We start from the raw sequence: 19,551 nt of genomic DNA, 5'->3' as shown, positions 1-19,551 counted from the left end.
AAATAAATAATTTTTTAGAACATTATCACCTCAAAAGGAAACTCCCCACTGTTTAGCTATCAACCTTTTCCCCTCTGTTCCCCTCCCAGTGCTACCCAACTACTAATCTGTTCTCTCTATAGATTTCCCTTTCCTGGATATTTCATGTAAATGGAATCATATCATATATGGTCTTTTGCAACTGGATTCTTTCACTTGGCATAATGTTCAAGGTTCTTCAAGTTGTAGCATGTATCAGTTCCTTCGTTCTTTTTTATGGCCAAATAATATTCCATTGTATAGCTGTATATCATTTTGTTTCTGAATTCATCTGCTGATGGACATTTGGGTTGTTTTGAGCTTTTTGTTTTGTTTTGAGCTTTTGGCTACTATGGATAATACTTCTGTAAACCTTTGTATGCAAGTTTTTGTGTGGACATATGTTTTTGTTTCACTCGGTTATACACCTGGGGGCAGAATTGCTGGGTCATGTGGTAACTCTATGTTTAATCATATAAGGAACTGCCAGAATGTTTTCCAAAGCAGCTAGCTGCACCATTTTGTATTTCCCATTAGGCTTTCAATTCTTCCACATTCTTGTCAACACTTGTGATTATCTGTCTTTTTGATTCTAGTCATCCTAGTAAGTGTGAAGTGGTTATCTCATTGTGGGTTTGATTTGTATTTCCCCCCAGTGACAAATGATGTTGAACATCTTTTCATGTGCTTTCTGGCCATTTGTATATCTTTCATGGAGAAATATATAGTCAGATCCTTTGCCCACTTTTTCATTGGTTTACTTGACTTTTATCATTGAGTTGTAAGAGCTCTTTATATATTGTAGATACCAGTCTCTTATCAGATATATGATTTGCAAATATTTTCTCCCAATTTGTGTGTTGTCTTTTCACTTTTTTTCTTAGAATATTTTTGTTTTTATTGGCATTATTATTATTTTATGGTAGTATCTTTTCACTTTCTTTATGGTGTCCTTTGAAGTACAAAAGTGCTTAATATTGTTTTTGGGTTATTTTGCGGTACGCGGGCCTCTCACTACTGTGGCCTCTCCTGTTGCGGAGCACAGGCTCCGGACGCGCAGACTCAGCGGCCATGGGAAGCCCAAAAGTTCTTAACATTGATGAAATCCAATTTACCTGTTTGTTTCTTTTGTGTCTTGTGCTTTTGGTGTCATGTAAGAATTCTTTGCCAAATCCAAGGTCATTAAGATTTGGGCACTACATTCTCTTTTGTAGTTTTATCTCTTATCTCTTACATTTAGGTCTTTGATCCATTTCAAGTTAATTTTTTTAATATTGTCTGTGGTAAGCATCCGACTTCATTCTTTTGCATATGGCTGTTCACTTGTCCCAGAACCTTTTGTTGAAAAGAGAATTCTTTCCCTGTTGGATGGTCTTCACACCCTTGTTGAAAATCAGTTGACAATTGATGTAGGTTTACAGTTTTTTTTAACACCAGAACTATATTTTAGCTTAGATACTGTTTGGATTTCTCTTTCACAGATAATTCTGTCATTAAAGGAAGATTGTGCTTATTTTTAAGTAAGCTGTTACAGATGCTAGGGATGTTTGTGTAATCTTAGTACTACATTGGGTACCACAGACTTAACCTAGAAAAATGCACAATTTGCACTTGTGAAACAGCTGTTCTGATGTTGAAAGTTGAGTTTGGAAAGTCATGTTTCTTTCATGGACAGTGACATTTTGGTTTTCTTTTCTTTTCTTTTTGGCTTTCTTTTTACGGATGCTTCCTGAATGCCAGGCACTGTGCTAGTATAGGGCTTACAAAGAAGTACATAAAACGAGTATGGAAAATCTCTTCCTCAGTTTGCTAATTGTAAGATATTGGGAGCTTACAATATTGGGAGAGGAAGTAAAATGACATGGGAATAACATAGTAGGAGTTGCTAGTTCATAAAAGTGGTATATTTTGAGTCTATATAGTTTGTACAGCTATTTTCACTCTAGTATACGGTTATTAGTATTACTTTTTTAAAAATAACATTTCCTTAAGACCAAGAATTAAATTAGGATATGAGTACCATGGATGCTGCTGAATAGAAATGAATGATAAAGAAAGACTTACATAGCTTGATGCTTTTTGTATTAAGCTCTGGGAAACTCTGTTATTGACCACAAAATTGCTGAGGCTGTTCAGATGGAATCATTAAATTCTTTTGGTGTTTTTTTCTTTTATGTATTCTTAGGAACTCAACAGGATCTTTCATTGAATTAGCTGGAATTGAATAGTTTAATTTGAAGCATTTTTCTCTAATGAACCTGTTTCTCTTAATGTCACTATATAATTTTATGTCCCTTTTTCTTAGGAGTCTCAGCAGTCCAATTTTGGCCCTGGAGAACAAAGTGAGTATTTCTTTTCCTCTTGGTTTTCAAATTAAGCTGCACATTCATTTCTCATGGTCACATCATGTATTTCTTTAATAATTCTCTTGTATGTCTTATCCCAGTTTTTAAAATTTTTTTGGCCACACCGCATGGCATGTAGGATCTTAGGTCCCTGACCAGGGATTGAACCTGCGTCCCCTGAAGCGGGAGCGAGGAGTCTTAATCACTGGACCGCCAGGGAAGTCCCTTATCCCAGTATTTATTATCTGATGATCAGTAATGGATTGAACTGAATCTTGGCTTGAAAGATGAAGAATTAAAGATCATTGGAGATCAAAATTAACTGTTTTTACTAAGTATTTGAACTAATAGTTCAGAGTTCATAAATTCAATTTGATGGGCACCTCATAACCCCAAGAGCCATACTTCTGTCTTTCCATCTCCTTCATGAAGATACTGGGTTCTATTATGGTAAAACTCCAGGCAAGAAGGGGTCATTGTAGCTTACCATGGCTCTTCTCTTCCCATATCTATATTTATCTATTCTTCCTGGGTGTTTTTGGCTGGGAAGAAAGTCTGCTGTCTGCTACACAACTCCCCTCCACCTCCACTCTCTTGGCCTCTCAAAAGAACTTGAGGGGAAGATAGCCTTGGGGAATTCAAGTGTGATTCAAAGAGTTGATGGCTGTGTGAATTGGTAATGGTAAGGTCAGGAACCTTGCAAATGTCTGGGCTTCACCATATAGCTCTCTAATAAAACAAATGTTCTTTTGCCAAGAGCAATAACTTTTCAGATAGATTTACTCTGGTAATAAGCTATTTTGGGAGATTAATATGTGGAGCATTTTAATCCATTTTAATCCTTAATCCAATCCAATCCTTAGTTGTCTTTAGTGATCTTAAAGCAGAGACAGAACTAGAAGAATATCCATTTTAAGGTTAACAAACTTTTTATGTATCTATTTCTTCGTTCTGCCTTAAAGCTGCAGTTATAGGAAAAAAAGGACCCAACATTGTTGATATACAGCAGATAGCTAGCTGTAGGCCAGAAAGTTTACATTTTCTCTTAAAATCTTTTAAGAATGTCTCATCCTTACTTCTCCCCTTCTCCCATTCTCTCTCCCCAAAGCTCCCTATTGGCAACCGGGCTCATAAGCTTCACCTACTCTTTATTACCTGTATTTTTCACTTAATTTATTTTAGAACTCTTTTATATCAGTATAAAGCTCTAGTTCATTATTTTTAAAAACAAAATTGTGTTATATTGTTGAAAGTATTGTAATTTGTTTATCTAGTCCCCTGTAGGTGGACATTGGTTTCCAGTTTTTGCTGTTGCAAACCATACTATAATAAACTGTGTGTGTGTGTCTGTGTGTGTCCGTTGTCTGTGTGTGTCCATGTGTCTGTGTGTTTATGTATTCCTCTAGATATGCCTGTAAGGTAAATTCCTTTCCTTATAATTGCTAGGTCAGTGGATATGTGCATTTACAGTGTTGGTAAGATAATATTATCAGACTGCTCTCCAGAAAGATTGTATGAGTTTATAGCCCTACCAATGACATAGGAACATGCCTATTTCCACCAGTATTTCATATTATTGCATTTTAAGGTGTTAACCAACTTGATGGATGAAGAATTTTAGCGCAATTTTTTGATTTATATTTCTTTGAGGTTATGTTGATAGATATTTAAAAATATAAATAGCCATACTATAGTTGCTGATTTCTGCATTCCTTTTTGTTCCAGAAAGATATAATCCTTCTTCTAAAACTTCCAATGGGCACCAGTCTAAATCGTAAGTTTATGGCTTAGTAAGTTTAATGTTTGTCTTTTTTTGCTAAAAGTCTAACTGTAGTATCAATATTTAGAACAACACTTAGAAATATGTACTTAATCTTTTAAGGCAGGGGTAGGCAAACTTTTATGTAAAGGGCCAGATAGTGAAATAGTTTAGGCTTTAGGGGCCAAATGGTTTCTGTCTCAACTACTCAGTTCTGCAGTTGTAGCATGAAAGCAGCCATAGACTATGGGTGTGGCTGTGTTCCAATAAAACTTTCTTTACAAAATAGGTCTAGATTTCACTTGTGGACCATAGTTTGCCTACCCCTGCTCTGCGATTGTGATTACACTTTTTTCTCATCTTTCAGAAGTGTGTGTGTGTTTGTGTGTGTTGATAGTTTGTTTTTAATTAAAAAAAAAAACCATGAAAAAGTATAGGATTCCTCTTAGTATGCCCTCCGTTTGACCACTAAGTGTAGAATATTAAAGCAACATAGTTCATATGGTATAAGTTTTCCTACTTTTATTTTGTAGGTAGACCCAGGAATATATTGGCTTGGCCAAAAAGTTCGTTCGGGTTTTTCTATAACATCTTACGAAAAACCTGAATGAACTTTTTGGCCATCCCAATAAATCAAAATACGATAGGGTTGTATATTGGATGATAATAAATTCCAAGCTTAAAGAATGCAATAACTACTGAATTTCTGAGACCACAATTTAACCCAATGATTAAAACAAAATTCTAAAGAAACTGACCACAGTGCTAGCTTTATACAATAACCACAATCTATACTGATAACCTCAGCCTCCTCAGCTAAACATAGTGGGAGCTGAGAATGAAAATATATGAATGCAAGGAGTTTAGCCTCACTGCTAAAGAATTCAAATTATGTAAATTCCTATTTATCATATTTATTCATGGGCAGAAAACTGATGGGAGCTTACCATGTATGTGCATATCACTTTGGTTGCTGACAGAACAAAAGCATGAAGGACCTTGAGCGGTCTGGTAAAAGCTTTGACATATTCACATGTGTAAACAGGTTCATTGAGCTGCCATTATTAAAGTATAAGGGCTGAGAGATTTCAGAGTAAGTACATTTCTTTACAGGAAATCAGTCATAAAGATGCACTAAGCCCTTGTCCAAAAGAAAAAACTCTTTTTCTCTGTCCCGCTTAATTGGTCATCCTTAGAACACTTTTCCTAATTCTGTAATCATGTGGTTACTTTGTCTCAAGGTGATCTTTTATGTGATACTCTGAATTTGGGATCAGATTTAGAAACTCAGGTTAAGCTTTGAGGGGAGAGTATAAGTAGTTGTTGGAGTGAAAGAAGATTTCCTTTCCGCTGATTGGAGACTGTCGTGAAATTTTAAGAAGAAAGGTAAATGGAGCTAGTGGTAATGAGAAATTAAACATTTTCTAGTTGTAGTTTTCCCTAAGCTTTGTGTTAATTTTTCCTTTCTTGTAAAAAGGCAAGGAGCGTTTTGTGGTTCATTACTCAGTTTTTAGTTTTGATTTTATGGCCTTAAGGAAAATTTAAATCTGTAATTTTACTTTCAAAAACTAATTCCAGAAACTATCAACTTATAGTATTTATTTGTGTTTTTTTTGATCAAGGAAGATTTGGAGACTGGAGTTTATTTTTAATTTATACATGGTTATTTCTCTTGTATAACCAAGGTTCTTACCCAAAATTGTTATATCTGCAAGGATCAGTCGTCTTTCATAGCAAGGCATTTATGAACTAGAACTTTGACTGTGTGTTCTGGTTTTCACAATCATCCAAGTGTACATATCTCTTCATGAAACATTGGGGACAGTGAAAGAGAATTTTTGATGCTTTCATTTTATCTTCCTTCCTTTTAGGAGTTATATTTCTCTAGTGGACTGTTGGGTATGCATATGGTCATTTGTTTTAATAATGGAAGAGTTTGTGTGTATGCAATTAGAGAAAAGCTAGAGATAACAGAAGTGAGTATAAAGAGTTTGTGGAAGGTAGCTTTTTTTAATTAGAAAAGAAAGATGAATATTGTACTTATGGAAAAGTGAGCTTCCAAAACTGTTAAATTCCACCTTTCTTAATTTTTTACTCTAGATGTGCACCAAACCAGATAGAGTAAGACTTACTTGTTGTTTTCTTTATTTTTCAAGTAAATCTTTGGCTACCACAGTGATTATTCCTAGAATTATTGGTAGATATTTAATACTCTGGTATGCCATGATGAAGTTCCAAAAATAATAATCCTTTCTGCCTTTTCCTTTTAGTATGTTAAAAGATGACTTAAAACTAAGCAGCAGTGAAGACAGTGATGGGGAACAGGTGTGTCTACTACTATATAATTTTGCCAGTTTCATACAGTGTTTTCATTGTAGTTTATAAGAATTATAATTAAATAATACATAAGAATTATAATTAAATAATACATTTATGATTCCGTTATTTAAAATAAGTTCCTTCCTGCTGTCTGACACTAGAATGTTATAGTTTTCCACTTTGTCTTTAAACCTCCATTTTTTTCTTATTTAAAAAAAACTGGCTTTTTCTTAATACTTATATATCAGAATATACTCGTGAAGCACAAGATTGTTGACAAGAACTATTAACACAGCTTTTAATCTTATCCTGGCAATTATTCTTTAGGTAAAAACAGTATTTTTGTAAGTGTTAAGTGACCATTGATGCATACATTAGAGAAGCCAGTTTTTCTATTAAGATTTCAGATATTGTTCACATCAAGCATATAGAGTACTATTTATTCATTCACAGATTTCCTCTCACGTTTTTAATTTTAGGATTGTGATAAGACAATGCCAAGGAGTACACCTGGAAGGTAGGCATCCTTTTATTTCTTGTGTTATTTAGAGTGGAAGGGTCAGTCCGATAACAGTGTAGTGATAGAGTAATTGACCTTATAAAGTAAATATTATCGATTGTGATGGTGGTTTTACAACTCTATAAAGTAACTAAAAATCATTGGATTGTATACTTAAAATGGGTGAATTTTATGGTGTGTAATTTATACCACAGTAAAACTTTTTTAAAGGTAAGTACTAATGGCTGAGCCGCATTTCAGATATTTTTTAAGGAAGTATTTATTTCATTTATAATGAAGTTCTAGATTCATAGAATTATAAGAGCTTAACAAATAGTAAACATTTTAAATAAAGTTCATTGTCAGATTTGAATGTTTACCTGTTGTCCCTCTAAAAAAAAAGTTTTTATCATTTATATGTTTCATCTCTTTTAGTAACTCTGAACCTTCACACCATAATAGTGAAGGGGCAGATAACTCCAGGGATGATTCTAGCAGCCACAGTGGATCTGAAAGCAGCTCTGGATCTGACTCAGAGAGTGAAAGTAGTTCCAGTGACAGTGAGGCAAATGAGCCATCCCAGAGTGCATCTCCTGAGGTGAGAGGGGGGCAAGGGGGTGCCTTCCATAGGCCCTCAGAAGGCCCCTGGTGATGGCCAGTAAAGACTAGTTTCAAATATAAAAATGAAGAAAAGAAGATTACATATTCTGACAAAAAGAAACTGAACTGTGTATCTTGGAGGAAATTTAGATACTTCAGTGTCCTTGTTATGTGAACATATTTGGTCTAGATTAGGGACTATTTGCAGTCATATTTCAGGTCACTAAAATATTGGATTTATTTACTTTGGGTTTTATTTTTGTTTCAACCTGGTAATGTTATTTAGTTATGGTGAAAAGAAGTCTTAAATAGTATAATTTCACTGTAGGTTGATAAAATGTTGTTAAAATCTCTATGGTACCTACATCATTTGTTTACTTTCTGGAATTAAATGTACTGTATGGTCATTTGGATTCCTGACAGGGATATTCAGTAATTAAAGGCTATATATAACATTAAGCCTTTTGCTTTGGTTCAGTCAGAACAATGAAAAACAAATGCCTTTGTGGCATTAGGCATTATGTTTTTCCCTCTTCCTCGAGATTTTAAAGGAAGGAGAAAGTTTCAGTACTGAAAAAGCATACTTATTTCTCTGTTTTCCAGCCTGAACCACCACCCACAAACAAATGGCAACTTGATAATTGGCTGAATAAAGTGAACCCACATAAAGTGTCACCAGCTTCTTCTGTGGACAGTAATATCCCATCATCTCAAGGCTATAAAAAGGAAGGCCGAGAACAGGGCACAGGGAATAGCTATACTGATCCAAGTGGTCCTAAAGAAACAAGTTCTGCTACTCCTGGACGAGACTCCAAAACTGTCCAAAAGGGATCAGAGAGTGGACGTGGGAGGCAGAAGTCTCCTGCACAGAGTGACAGCACAGCACAGCGGAGAACTGTAGGCAAAAAACAACCGAAAAAGACTGAGAAGGCAGCTGCTGAAGAGCCCCGCGGAGGCCTGAAGATAGAGAGTGAAACCCCTGTAGACATGGCTACCAGCATGCCCTCCAGCAGACACAAAGCAGCTACCAAAGGCTCAAGGAAACCCAATATAAAAAAGGAGTCCAAATCTTCCCCTCGACCTTCAGCAGAGAAAAAGAAATACAAGTCAACAAGTAAATCTTCCCAGAAATCAAGGGAAATCATAGAAACAGATACCTCATCCTCAGATTCAGATGAAAGCGAGAGCCTTCCTCCTTCCTCACAAACTCCTAAGTACCCTGAGAGTAATAGGACTCCCGTTAAGCCCTCCTCAGTGGAGGAAGAAGATAGCTTTTTTCGGCAACGAATGTTCTCTCCTATGGAAGAGAAGGAACTTCTTTCACCCCTCAGTGAGCCTGATGACAGGTATCCACTTATTGTGAAGATTGACCTGAATCTCTTGACTAGAATACCAGGAAAGCCTTACAAAGAAACAGAGACACCCAAGGGGGAAAAGAAAAATGTTCCAGAAAAGCACACAAGAGAGGCTCAGAAACAAGCCTCAGAAAAAGTTTCCAACAAAGGCAAAAGGAAACATAAGGTTTGTAAAGGGTTTTTGTTGTTGTTGTTTTTTGAACATCAGCATCTAAAATGCAATGGAAATCTCAGTGAGCCAAAAAATAGCTAGTTGAGTCAGCTATGAGGGAAAATAGAGATGAGCCTAAAGCCCCAATGAAGCTACAGACATAAGAGTCTCTTGAAGACCGTTCTGCCTCTGCCGGTCTCCTTTAGTAAAGAATTATAGTTTCTAATCAAATAAGAAATGAGCCAGTGCTTCTGTTCATGATGTGTGCTGGCCAGTATAGAGGTGAGAGTGAAGCAGAGATTGCAAACTGGCCTTCACAACATTCTTAAAATTTTGGTTTTCAGTCTCTTTAGTTGGGATTATTTACCCTTCAGGTTGTCACAGTCCCTACACTTTTTTCTCTCTTACACCCAGACCAAGTCACACTTTTTTTTTTTTGCGGTACACGGGCCTCTCACTGTTGTGGCCTCTCCCGTTGTGGAGCACAGGCTCCAGACGCGCAGGCTCAGCGGCCATGGCTCACGGGCCCAGCCGCTGCTCCACGGCATGTGGGATCTTCCCAGACCGGGGCACGGACCCGTGTCCCCTGCATCGGCAGGCGGACTCTCAACTGCTGCGCCACCAGGGAAGCCCCCTCACAGGTTTTTTATATCAATACCTGTAAGTCAAATTTTGATTTTATAAAATGTATGTATATCACCAGGAAACTGGGTGATGATCCCGCATCTTGCAGGATCTTAGTTCCCTGACCAGGGATCAAACCTGGGCCCCGGCAGTAAAAGCGCCGAGTCCTAACCACTAGACCGCCAGGGAATTCCCAGTGATGATTTTTGAGATTTGCTGCTTTGGTAAAATTGTCAGGGGCAGTTCCTGAAGATGCAGCAGATAGTACTGAGAAGAGACCCAGCCAAGGATAATGAAGAATGTGGATTCCTTTTTCGCATGTTTTCACATGTCCAACTTTAATCATTTGTGTATGGGAACAAATTCTTTTGTTATGGCAGAAAGTTTGCAATATTCATGCCCTGATATCTAAGTCAATAGGAAATCTTAAATGCATCAAGCAAGTATCTTGGGGATTATAGACAGGCCCATAGCTTTTGTTTCAGCAAAAAAGTTTTTCAAAAATCTTTAGGCTTGGCTATAAGCAGAAAGATGGACAGTAACAAGTATTGGTGAAGATATGGAGAACTGCAGTGCTGGTGGGAATGTAAAATGATGTAGCCACTTTGGAACATAGTTTAGCAATTCCTCACAAAGTAAATATGTAGTATTACCTTATGACCCAGCAATTGCACTCATAGGTATATACCCAAGAACAGTGAAAACATGTCCATACAAAAACCTGTACTTGAAAAGTAGAAACAACTCAGTTGATGAATGGATAAATAAAATGTGGTATATCCATATCACCATATATTCAGCCATATAAAGAAGTAAAGTACTGACAAATCTTACAACGTAGATGATCCTTAAAAATACTATGTTAAGTGAAGGGAGCCAAACACAATGGCCACACATATTGTATGATTACACTTTATGAAATGTGTAGAATATTCAAATCCATAAAGACAAAATGTGTAAGTTAGTGATTGCCAGATCTGGGGGTGGAGGGAATGGGGAGTGACTGCCAATGGAGAACAGGGTGCTTTTTGAGATAATGAAAATATTCTAAAATTGATTGTGGTGATGGTTGTACAACTTTGTGAATATGCTAAAAGCCATTGAATTGTGTACTTTTAAAGGGAATTTTATGGTATGTGAATTATATCTGAATTATAATCTCATCCCCAGCCCTCCCCAAATCATTAGGCTGAAAAGATGCCATTAAAAGACTGTTGCAGCATTCCAGCTCTTCTTATCTAAAATAGGAGGCTCCTTCTCAGACTTAAAACTTAATTTATTGAACATCGTTCAAATGAATTCTTTCACTTCACATTTATCTTCTTTCTGAAGTTTATCAGAGATAAACTGTTTGAGGGTAACTAGTACTGGAAACTGAAATTTGATGAATAGAAATCAAACCTAGCTGCTTTTTTTCTGTTTTTCATGCAGAATGAAGATGATAACAGAGCCAATGAGAGCAAGAAACCCAAAACGGAAGACAAGAATTCGGCAGGCCACAAGCCATCCAGCAACAAAGAGTACGTTTGCAAAACACATTACGTGTGTGTCAATCTGTTATTTGCTATTGGGTACTTTCTAACATGCTCTTAGAATGTTCCTTTTAGTAAGTATATGTCATACACATCTATACACAGTCATATACCAGATAGTGGGAGGTTTTGCTTTTAGCTAATTGGGATGAAAAGCAATTAAGATTCAGTCACATCTTCCTCTCTCCTTTTTTTAGTGGAATAGGAGGTATTTATAGGATAAGAATTAAAGTAAAGCTTTACCACTTTCAGGCTCGGTGACAAGCTTAGGTATAACTTGCAGGAGACTTACGAGCATTAATATCATCATTCACCATTCATCTTTTCGTTAATTTATTCAACCACTATTTATTGAATACTTGTGTGGCAGGCCAAGGTTTAGGCACTGGGTATACAACCATGATGGGGGGAAACACCAGACAAGATGTCTGCCCTCATGAAATTTACAGTTTTATTTTGTTTTGCAGAAATCATGTGTTCTAGTAATCAAATAGGGAAAAACAAATTTGTCTTGAAAGCAGGCAAAGTCAAGTGGAAAAAATCCATCACTCCTGTATGACCGTGTGGAGAAATGAGGGCATTTGTTTGGTTTGGCAGGTCATCTAAACAGAGTGCTGCTAAAGAAAAAGATTTGTTGCCTTCTCCTGCTGGGCCTGTTCCTTCAAAAGATCCAAAAACAGAGCATGGCTCTCGGAAGAGGACTATTAGTCAGTCTTCTTCCTTAAAGTCAGGTAATAACAGCAACAAGGAAAATAGCAGCAGCAGCAAAAACAGTTCCTCCACATCAAAGCAGAAAAGGACTGAAGGGAAGACTTCCAGTAGTTCTAAGGAGGTCAAGGTAAGGCACTGGGGGCTTGAACCTTTTGAAAAAAAATGTCCTTGCCATGTGACTTCTCCAAGGTGACACTGTGCTTTGAAAATTTTGTAAACATCTTAATTTCATAGACCTGTGCATTTTTACTCTCAAAATGTCATAATCTTGTTAATAAACTTGTGCAGTGATCTGAGACCATGAAAGGAATGAAGTCATCTGGCCATATGCATGTTAGTTAGGATAGAAACCCATAATTGGAAAAGTTGGTTATGGAAAAACAGTTGATTATGATCAAATTTGTAAATAGCTCCAGTTGTTCTGATTGGGTTCTTATCTATGGTTTTAAATGGACTTCGGATTTTTTAGAATTAGATTTTACAAGCAAGTTATACTACTTATAAAGTGATAAAGCAACCATTTGGTTTCATGAAGAAGAAAAAATTTCTTTACCTGAGCTACCACTGGAATTATTTCTAGAGCATGATCATAATGTAGGGGAATACTGTTAATGTTTGTGGGTATGTAATTAGATCAAAGAAGCTTTTTCAAGGCTACACTTTAGGCTCTCACCCTGAATTTGTTTACCAGGTTATTTGTATTGCTTTCTAAAGTGTTCTGATCAGGAGCAAACTACCTGACAAAATTAAGAAAATACCTAGATTTTTAAGTATATAATTTACTGAATTATTTGTGACTTAAATAAACAGAGACTTAAGAGTTGAAAAAAAATGACTGTTAAAGGCAGTTAGTTGTGCTTATTAAATGTGGTAATTAAATCTTTCAAATTTTGAGGTAATTTAAATGGTGAACATCTCAATTGAGATATACAGAAGATTTTTTCTCCTGCTGGACCCCCTTCCGTAGTAGTTTAGAGAGTTAGTCTTAGTGCCCTCGAGGAACCTGTCCTCTTGGCCTCTTTCATTGTCCCAGTTCTCTGTCTGCCTCCTGACTGGCTCTTTCTCCATTTCCCATCCTGAACTGTAGGATTTCAGGCCTGTGTGCTTCTTTCTTTAAATCTCTTCTCCCTCTCTCTGTCTCTGTCTCTCTCTGTCTCTCTGTCTCTCTGTCTCTCTGTCTCTCTGTCTCTCTCTCTCTCTCTCTCTCTCTCGCTTTAAATGCACTCATTAAGTGAGCTCACCTGCTCATTTGGCTTCTGTTAGCTCATAGGTAACATTCTCTGTGACTCTTCCTTATTGGTTTGTCAGGTTCTTGAAAGCAGGGATTTGTATCTCACTTTTTTTGTGTTTTATCCAGTGTTTAACTTACTGGATAATGAGGAAACATTTGGATCAAATGTAGTTATTTGGTTCTTTGTTGTTATCAACAAAATATAAAATGTATTGGCCCTGACCCCTTTGATTTCAAGATCTTATGGCACTTAACAGTTGTTAAAATTGTTAATGTTAGTCTTGGCAGTTTCCAGTTTAGGCAATTATATATGGGTTTATTAAAGAAAATTCTATAATTAACTTAGAAAATATGCTCTTTCTCATATCAACTAAAGAAAAATTAGATAACGTGAAAAACCAAAATTACATATAATTTTTATTTTGTTTTTCTAGATATTTGCTGATATCAAATTTTTGAAATATGCTGGCATAAATTTTGTTCATTATAGTCTCTTATGTTTTTAATATCTCTAATATTGCTACTTATGATCCTCTTTTTTTTTTTTTTTTTTGCGGTACATGGGCCTCTCACTGTTTTGGCCTCTCCCGTTGCGGAGCACAGGCTCCGGACGTGCAGGCTCAGCGGCCATGGCTCACGGGCCCAGCCGCTCCGCGGCATGTGGGATCTTCCCGGACAGGGGCATGAACCCATGTCCCCTGCATCGGCAGGCAGACTCTCAACCACTGCGCCACCAGGGAAACCCATGATTCTCTTTTATTTTTAGTATTAGTTTTCTGTGCCATCTTTCTCTTTTCCTTGATCAGTCTCATCAGAGGCTTATCACTTTTACTTGTCTTTTCAAAAAAACCTTTCTTTGTCTTTATTCTCTGTATTTTATTTTTGTTTTCTGTTTCATTAACTTACATGCTTTATAATTTCCTTTTAATTTCTTTTTGTTTTGCTGCTCTGTTTATTAACTTTTAAAGATGGATACCTAGCTCAAGTTTTTTTAAATTAATTTTCAGTCCTTTTTCTCTTATATTCTAATATAAGCAGTTAGACTATATATTTTCCTCTAAATACTGCTTTAGCTGCATCTTCAAGATTTGGTATATAATATTTTTATAATTCAGTTTAAAATGTTTTTTAATTTCCTTTCTGATTTCATCTTTGATCCAAGAGTTATTTAAACATGTGTTACTCACTTTCCAAACATAGAGATTTTTCTAGTTGTCTTTTGGTTAGTCCTTCTACCTTAGTTGCAATGGGGCTAGAAAGTGATCTGCATGTAGCAGTCTTTTGATATTTGTTAAGAGTTGCTTCATAAAAGAGCACAGTACATGGTAGATTTTTGTAATGTTCTATATTTGTTTGAAAAGACTGTGTCTTCCACATGAATTGGGGACAGGGAGCTATATAATTCAATTAGATTAATCATGTTTTCACACCTATATGCTGACTGATATTTTGTCAGTTTGTCCTATTGTTCACTGAGAGAAGTTCTTCTAGTTTTTTTTAATTGAGATATAGTTGATATATAACATTATATTAGTTTCAGGTGTATAACATAATGATTACATATGTGTATATATTGCAAAACAATCACTGCAGTAAGTCTAGTTAGCATCTCTTATCACACATAGTAATTTCTTTTTTTATTTTCAGAAACTTCAGTTTTCCATCAATAAACTTAAACTTAGGCATTTGTAGATCTGTTTATAAAACAGAGGGAAAGCTGTCCAAGTAATGTTAGATTGCAACAGTATTTAGGAAGCAATTTCATAAACATGCAGACTGCATAAAGAGCTTAGCATTTTCTCAAATCTCAGGGCTTTTATTTTCATTCTTGAAGGAAGCTGTAATGGGTGGAACTGAAGGACTCTTACAAGAAAAGAAACAAAAATGGTTACATGGTTTTTTAGAAATAGATTTTAAGCAGAAGTAATAAAGTATATATTATTGTGTCATAGGGCTGGATGGGGAAGCAGTTGGGAGGACAGAGTCATAGCCGTTGCATAGAGGTCTGTGTTGATAGGAGACAGGATGGACATGTTGATAGGAGGCAGAATAAAATTTAAAGTGTCCAGGCTCCTTTTTTGGCTGTGGTGGGTCTTTGTTGCAGCACTCGGGGTTAGTAGTTGCGGTATGTGGGATCTTAGTTCCCTGACCAGGGGTCAAACCCAGGCCCCCTGCATTGGGAGCATGGAGTCTTAGCCACTGGACCACTAGGGGAGTCCCTGTCCAGGTTTTTGAAATCTGACAGATCTGGACTTAAAGCCCAGTTTCCAGGAATACTGCTTAAAGCTGTTTGAACTTGGACAAGTTACTCAGCCTCCTTGAGACTACTTTTTATTCTATGCTAATGGCAGTACATATTTCATAGGGTTGTTGAAGGATTAATGATTGTGCTAAATACTTGGTTAACTGAGTGCCTAGTAAGTAGGAGGCACATACTAGATGTTAGATATTATTGTTGTTTTCATCGACCAGTTATTACCAGTAAATTTTGTCTTTAAGTAGTACTGCTATATTGATAATAGGTTTGTGTCTTCCTTATGTTTTTACAAGTGCCAGGGTTAGTGCCTGGCACATAGTAGACCCCTGATATTATAAAGAATATTTTTGTTTATATAAAATGGGCTTATTCCATAAAAAGGACATTTACATTCTGAAATTTTAATATTTTATAACAAGGAAATTAATTACCAAAGGCAATGGAATTTTGTTTGCTTTTTAACCACTGGCTCAAATACTTTTAATATTAATCACACAGTTTTCAACATAGTTGTATATATTTTTTTGGTCAGGAAAAGGCTCCAAATAGCTCTTCTAACTGTCCTCCATCTACACCAACTCCTGATGCTTCTAAGCCTCGGAGAACGAAGCTTGCCTTTGATGACAGGTGAGATAAATATGATTTTTTATGCATTCAAGAAATCATTCCAGTCAGCATATAAAAAACTCATTTTAATTTTTGTCAGTGACCAGAAGAATTGATTGTGTTTTGATCACAGAATATTCAGATTTTAATTTGAAAGGCACCTACTAGTCCAAATATTGCTCCTTTAACTTATTAACTCCATGATTCTCATGGGGAATGTGAATAATGTACCTTCCAGTAGAATCTTACTGCTTCTGACTTTACTGTTTAAAATAAGGGCTTTCTTAAATAAGTAAGAGCAATGTTGCTTTTTTTCCCTCCATTTTGATAATAGGTTATTTTTCCTACCCACATTTTGTTTACTCTCAATCTTTCAAACAACTTGGGTAAGTTATCAGTTAATACTAGGGAGTTTGATTTCTGTTTTCCTAGTAGAAAATTTGCCAAGTTGGCCAAAATGATTTATGCTCTTAACCCAATTTAAACATTCATCAGAAAAAACTGAATTGAATGTTTACTAATAGTTCATTTTCTTTACTTGAGGACGTGAAAACTGAGGAATATTAGAGACTAAAGTGAACTAGTATCATGAAAATATTTACCATTTTACTTATAATAAAAATTTACATTGCAGAAATTATTCAGCAGACCATTATTTACAAGAAGCAAAAAAACTAAAGCACAATGCAGATGCATTGGTATGTAAATATTCTCCTCACATTTATATATTTAATCAAATTAACTTAAATCTTCATTTGTTCTCATAGTACATCAGTGCGGCTCTCATTTACCTTTATTCTCCTTTCTTCAGTCTGATAGGTTTGAGAAAGCTGTATACTATCTTGATGCTGTGGTATCTTTCATTGAATGTGGGAATGCATTAGAGAAAAATGCTCAGGAATCCAAATCCCCATTCCTTATGTATTCAGAGACAGTGGAGCTCATCAAGTAAGTGGGAAGACTTGCCACATCACTGGCAATAATATTTCTCTGGTCCTTCTAGGAAATGACTAATATAGTTATATACAGTAAAGCTAAAGAGGATCCTTAGTCCTTTATTGTCCTTGGATAAGGAGAACTAGACACTTCAGTGCAGCAGCCTCCAACCTTTTTGGCACCAAGGACTGGTTTCGTGGAAGACAGTTTTTCCACGGACTGGGGGTGGGAGATGGTTTTGAGATGATTCAAGCGCATTACATTATTGTGCACTTTATTTCTATTATTATTACATTGTAATATATAATGAAATAATTATGGAACTCATCATAATGCAGAATTGGTGGGAGCCCTGAGCTTGTTTTCCTGCAACTAGATGGTCCCATCTGGGGGTGATGGGAGACAGTCACACCCAAAGTGTGTTGCTTATATCCCGTCTCCTCTTTAAGATGCAGCTTAATTGTCACTTGCCACTCACTTATAGGTTGTTTTTTTTTTTAATGATTTATCTGTTTATTTATTTTTGGCTGATTGGGTCTTCGTTGCTGCACGTGGGCTTTCTCTAGTTGTGGTGAGCGGGGGCTACTCTTATTTATTTATTTATTTATTTATGGCTGTGTTGGGTGTTCATTTCTGTGCGAGGGCTTTCTCTAGTTGCGGCAAGTGGGGGCCACTCTTCATTGCGGTATGCGGGCTTCTCACTATCGCGGCCTCTCTTGTTGCGGAGCACAGGCTCCAGATGCGCAGGCTCAGTAATTGTGGCTCACGGGCCTAGTTGTTCCACAGCATGTGGGATCTTCCCAGACCAGGGCTCGAACCCATGTCCCCTGCATTGGCAGGCAGATTCTCAACCACTGTGCCACCAGGGAAGCCCTACTAATAGGGTTTTGTTATGAGTCTGCAAGCAATTGATTTATTATGGTCTCTGTGCAGTCAAACCTCTCTGCTAATGATAATCTGTATTTGCAGCCCCTCCCCAGCACCAGCATCACCGTCTCAGCTCCACCTCAGATCGTCAGGCATTAGATTCTCATAAGGAGCACACAACCTAGATCCCTCACATGCATAGTTCACAGTAGGGTTCATGCTCCTATGAGAATCTAATGCCGCTGCTGATCTGACAGGAGGTGGAGCTCAGGCGGTAATGCAAATTATGGGGAGCAGCTGTAAATACAGATGAAGCTTCGCTTGCTTGCCCACTGCTTACCTCCTGCTGTGCTGCCCAGTTCCTAACAGGCCACAAATCAGTACCCGTCCTTGGCCCAGGGGTTGGGCACCTCTGCTTTAGTGGGTATTTTTGCCTTTATTTAGGTTTGATTCTAATGTTTAGAGGACTAAGGAGGTCATAAGACAGATGAAGTATTATATTTTGTGTCATTTGTTTCTTATATTATCTCACAGATACACCATGAAGCTAAAGAATTACTTGGCACCAGATGCTACAGCTGCAGATAAAAGACTCACAGTACTTTGGTAAGTGTTGTGTGTTTTAGCCTCTGCTAGATGACAAAGCAGTTTCATAATGAATTGTGCTATATTCTTCTGAAAGTTATCCTTGAATCTTCCTTCCATAACTCAGTCATAAATCTGTTCTTGATGGGTAAAGTAGAAAATAACTCAGAATTCCTTCAGAAATATTTTAGTTGCTGTGAGTCTCTGATTCATTGCCCTCTTGGCAAAAGCCTTGGTAGAGGGGGACTGATATTAGAACTTTTTGTTGTCTTAAGTGGTCACTTTTTCAGGCTCTGGGGTTTTTTTGTTTTTTATATTTAACTATAGTTTATTTTTATTACTCTCAGACTTCTGTTGTGTATTGAAGTAAAGGTGGACACCATAAAAAATCCAGGCTTTTTTTCTTTTGGTAGCCTCTCTCTCCATTTACATATAAATATACCTTACCTTAGGGAGCAAACATCTAGCTTGCTCAGGATAAAGAATATGGTTTGTTTGCTTGTTCCCAGAGAGATAGTTTATTTGTTGTGGGTATATACTTTACCTGGAACATGTTTAACAACTGGGAGTGCAGCCTTGGGAAAAACTGTCATGGTCCTATTTGTCATGGAGTCTAGTGTCTAGTGTGAAAAACCAGAAATTAATCAGATAACCACACAAGTATATGAATTAAGTATTTTGAAGCAAAAGTTTATGTAACTATAATGGTAAAATGTAGGGATACTTAATCCTTAGGTAGAGGAAACATGTACACAGCTGGTTAGTGGAAAGAAACTGGAAACTTTCTGTCAAGGAACTAAAAGGGAGAAGTAAGTGAAAGTAACTGGAGAGGTAGGCAGTGATGATCATTCAGGGCCTTTGTAAGCCATGTTGGGTTTATATATGTTACATCAGAATTGTAATATTCAGAGCCAGGAGTCAAGATGGCGGCATGGGAAGACGCGGAGTTAGCGTCTCCCCACAACTAGGGCGCCTGCCGGATGCTGGCGGGAGACCTTGACGTCCAAGGAGACGGGAGGAACCCCCAAGCGACTGGGTAGGACGTGGGGGGACTAAGGGCAGAGGAGAAGTGGAGGCGGGACAGGACCACGCCGCTGAGGGGTGGCTGGGATGGGGGAGGGGTTCCCACGCCTGGAGGGACCCTCGGGGGCTCAGA

At 37.1% G+C, this 19,551-nt stretch overlaps 1 protein-coding gene and 1 non-coding gene across 3 annotated transcripts in view; one reads left to right on the top strand and one right to left on the bottom strand.

Annotated features, from left to right (window-relative positions):
• The window catches only part of AFF4 (ALF transcription elongation factor 4), a 91,980-nt gene that overhangs the window by 57,068 nt on the left and 15,361 nt on the right, over positions 1 to 19,551 (top strand). For both annotated transcript variants that reach the window (XM_007461347.1, XM_007461348.1), the window contains 12 exons: positions 2,324 to 2,360; positions 4,089 to 4,137; positions 6,393 to 6,447; positions 6,921 to 6,958; positions 7,376 to 7,538; positions 8,144 to 9,061; positions 11,102 to 11,190; positions 11,800 to 12,040; positions 15,934 to 16,028; positions 16,642 to 16,705; positions 16,819 to 16,955; positions 18,345 to 18,416. In XM_007461347.1, the coding sequence (XP_007461409.1) occupies positions 2,324 to 2,360; positions 4,089 to 4,137; positions 6,393 to 6,447; positions 6,921 to 6,958; positions 7,376 to 7,538; positions 8,144 to 9,061; positions 11,102 to 11,190; positions 11,800 to 12,040; positions 15,934 to 16,028; positions 16,642 to 16,705; positions 16,819 to 16,955; positions 18,345 to 18,416 (1,958 nt within the window). The remainder of the gene's footprint in view (positions 1 to 2,323; positions 2,361 to 4,088; positions 4,138 to 6,392; positions 6,448 to 6,920; positions 6,959 to 7,375; positions 7,539 to 8,143; positions 9,062 to 11,101; positions 11,191 to 11,799; positions 12,041 to 15,933; positions 16,029 to 16,641; positions 16,706 to 16,818; positions 16,956 to 18,344; positions 18,417 to 19,551) is intronic.
• Positions 9,788 to 9,859, bottom strand: TRNAK-UUU (transfer RNA lysine (anticodon UUU)). Its single transcript has one exon. It is a non-coding gene; the product is annotated as a tRNA-Lys (tRNA).

Source organism: Lipotes vexillifer, unplaced genomic scaffold (assembly GCF_000442215.2).
Source record: "Lipotes vexillifer unplaced genomic scaffold, Lipotes_vexillifer_v1.1 scaffold217, whole genome shotgun sequence".
Lineage (NCBI taxonomy): Eukaryota > Metazoa > Chordata > Mammalia > Artiodactyla > Lipotidae > Lipotes > Lipotes vexillifer.
This window is presented reverse-complemented; position numbering and strand designations above follow the sequence as displayed.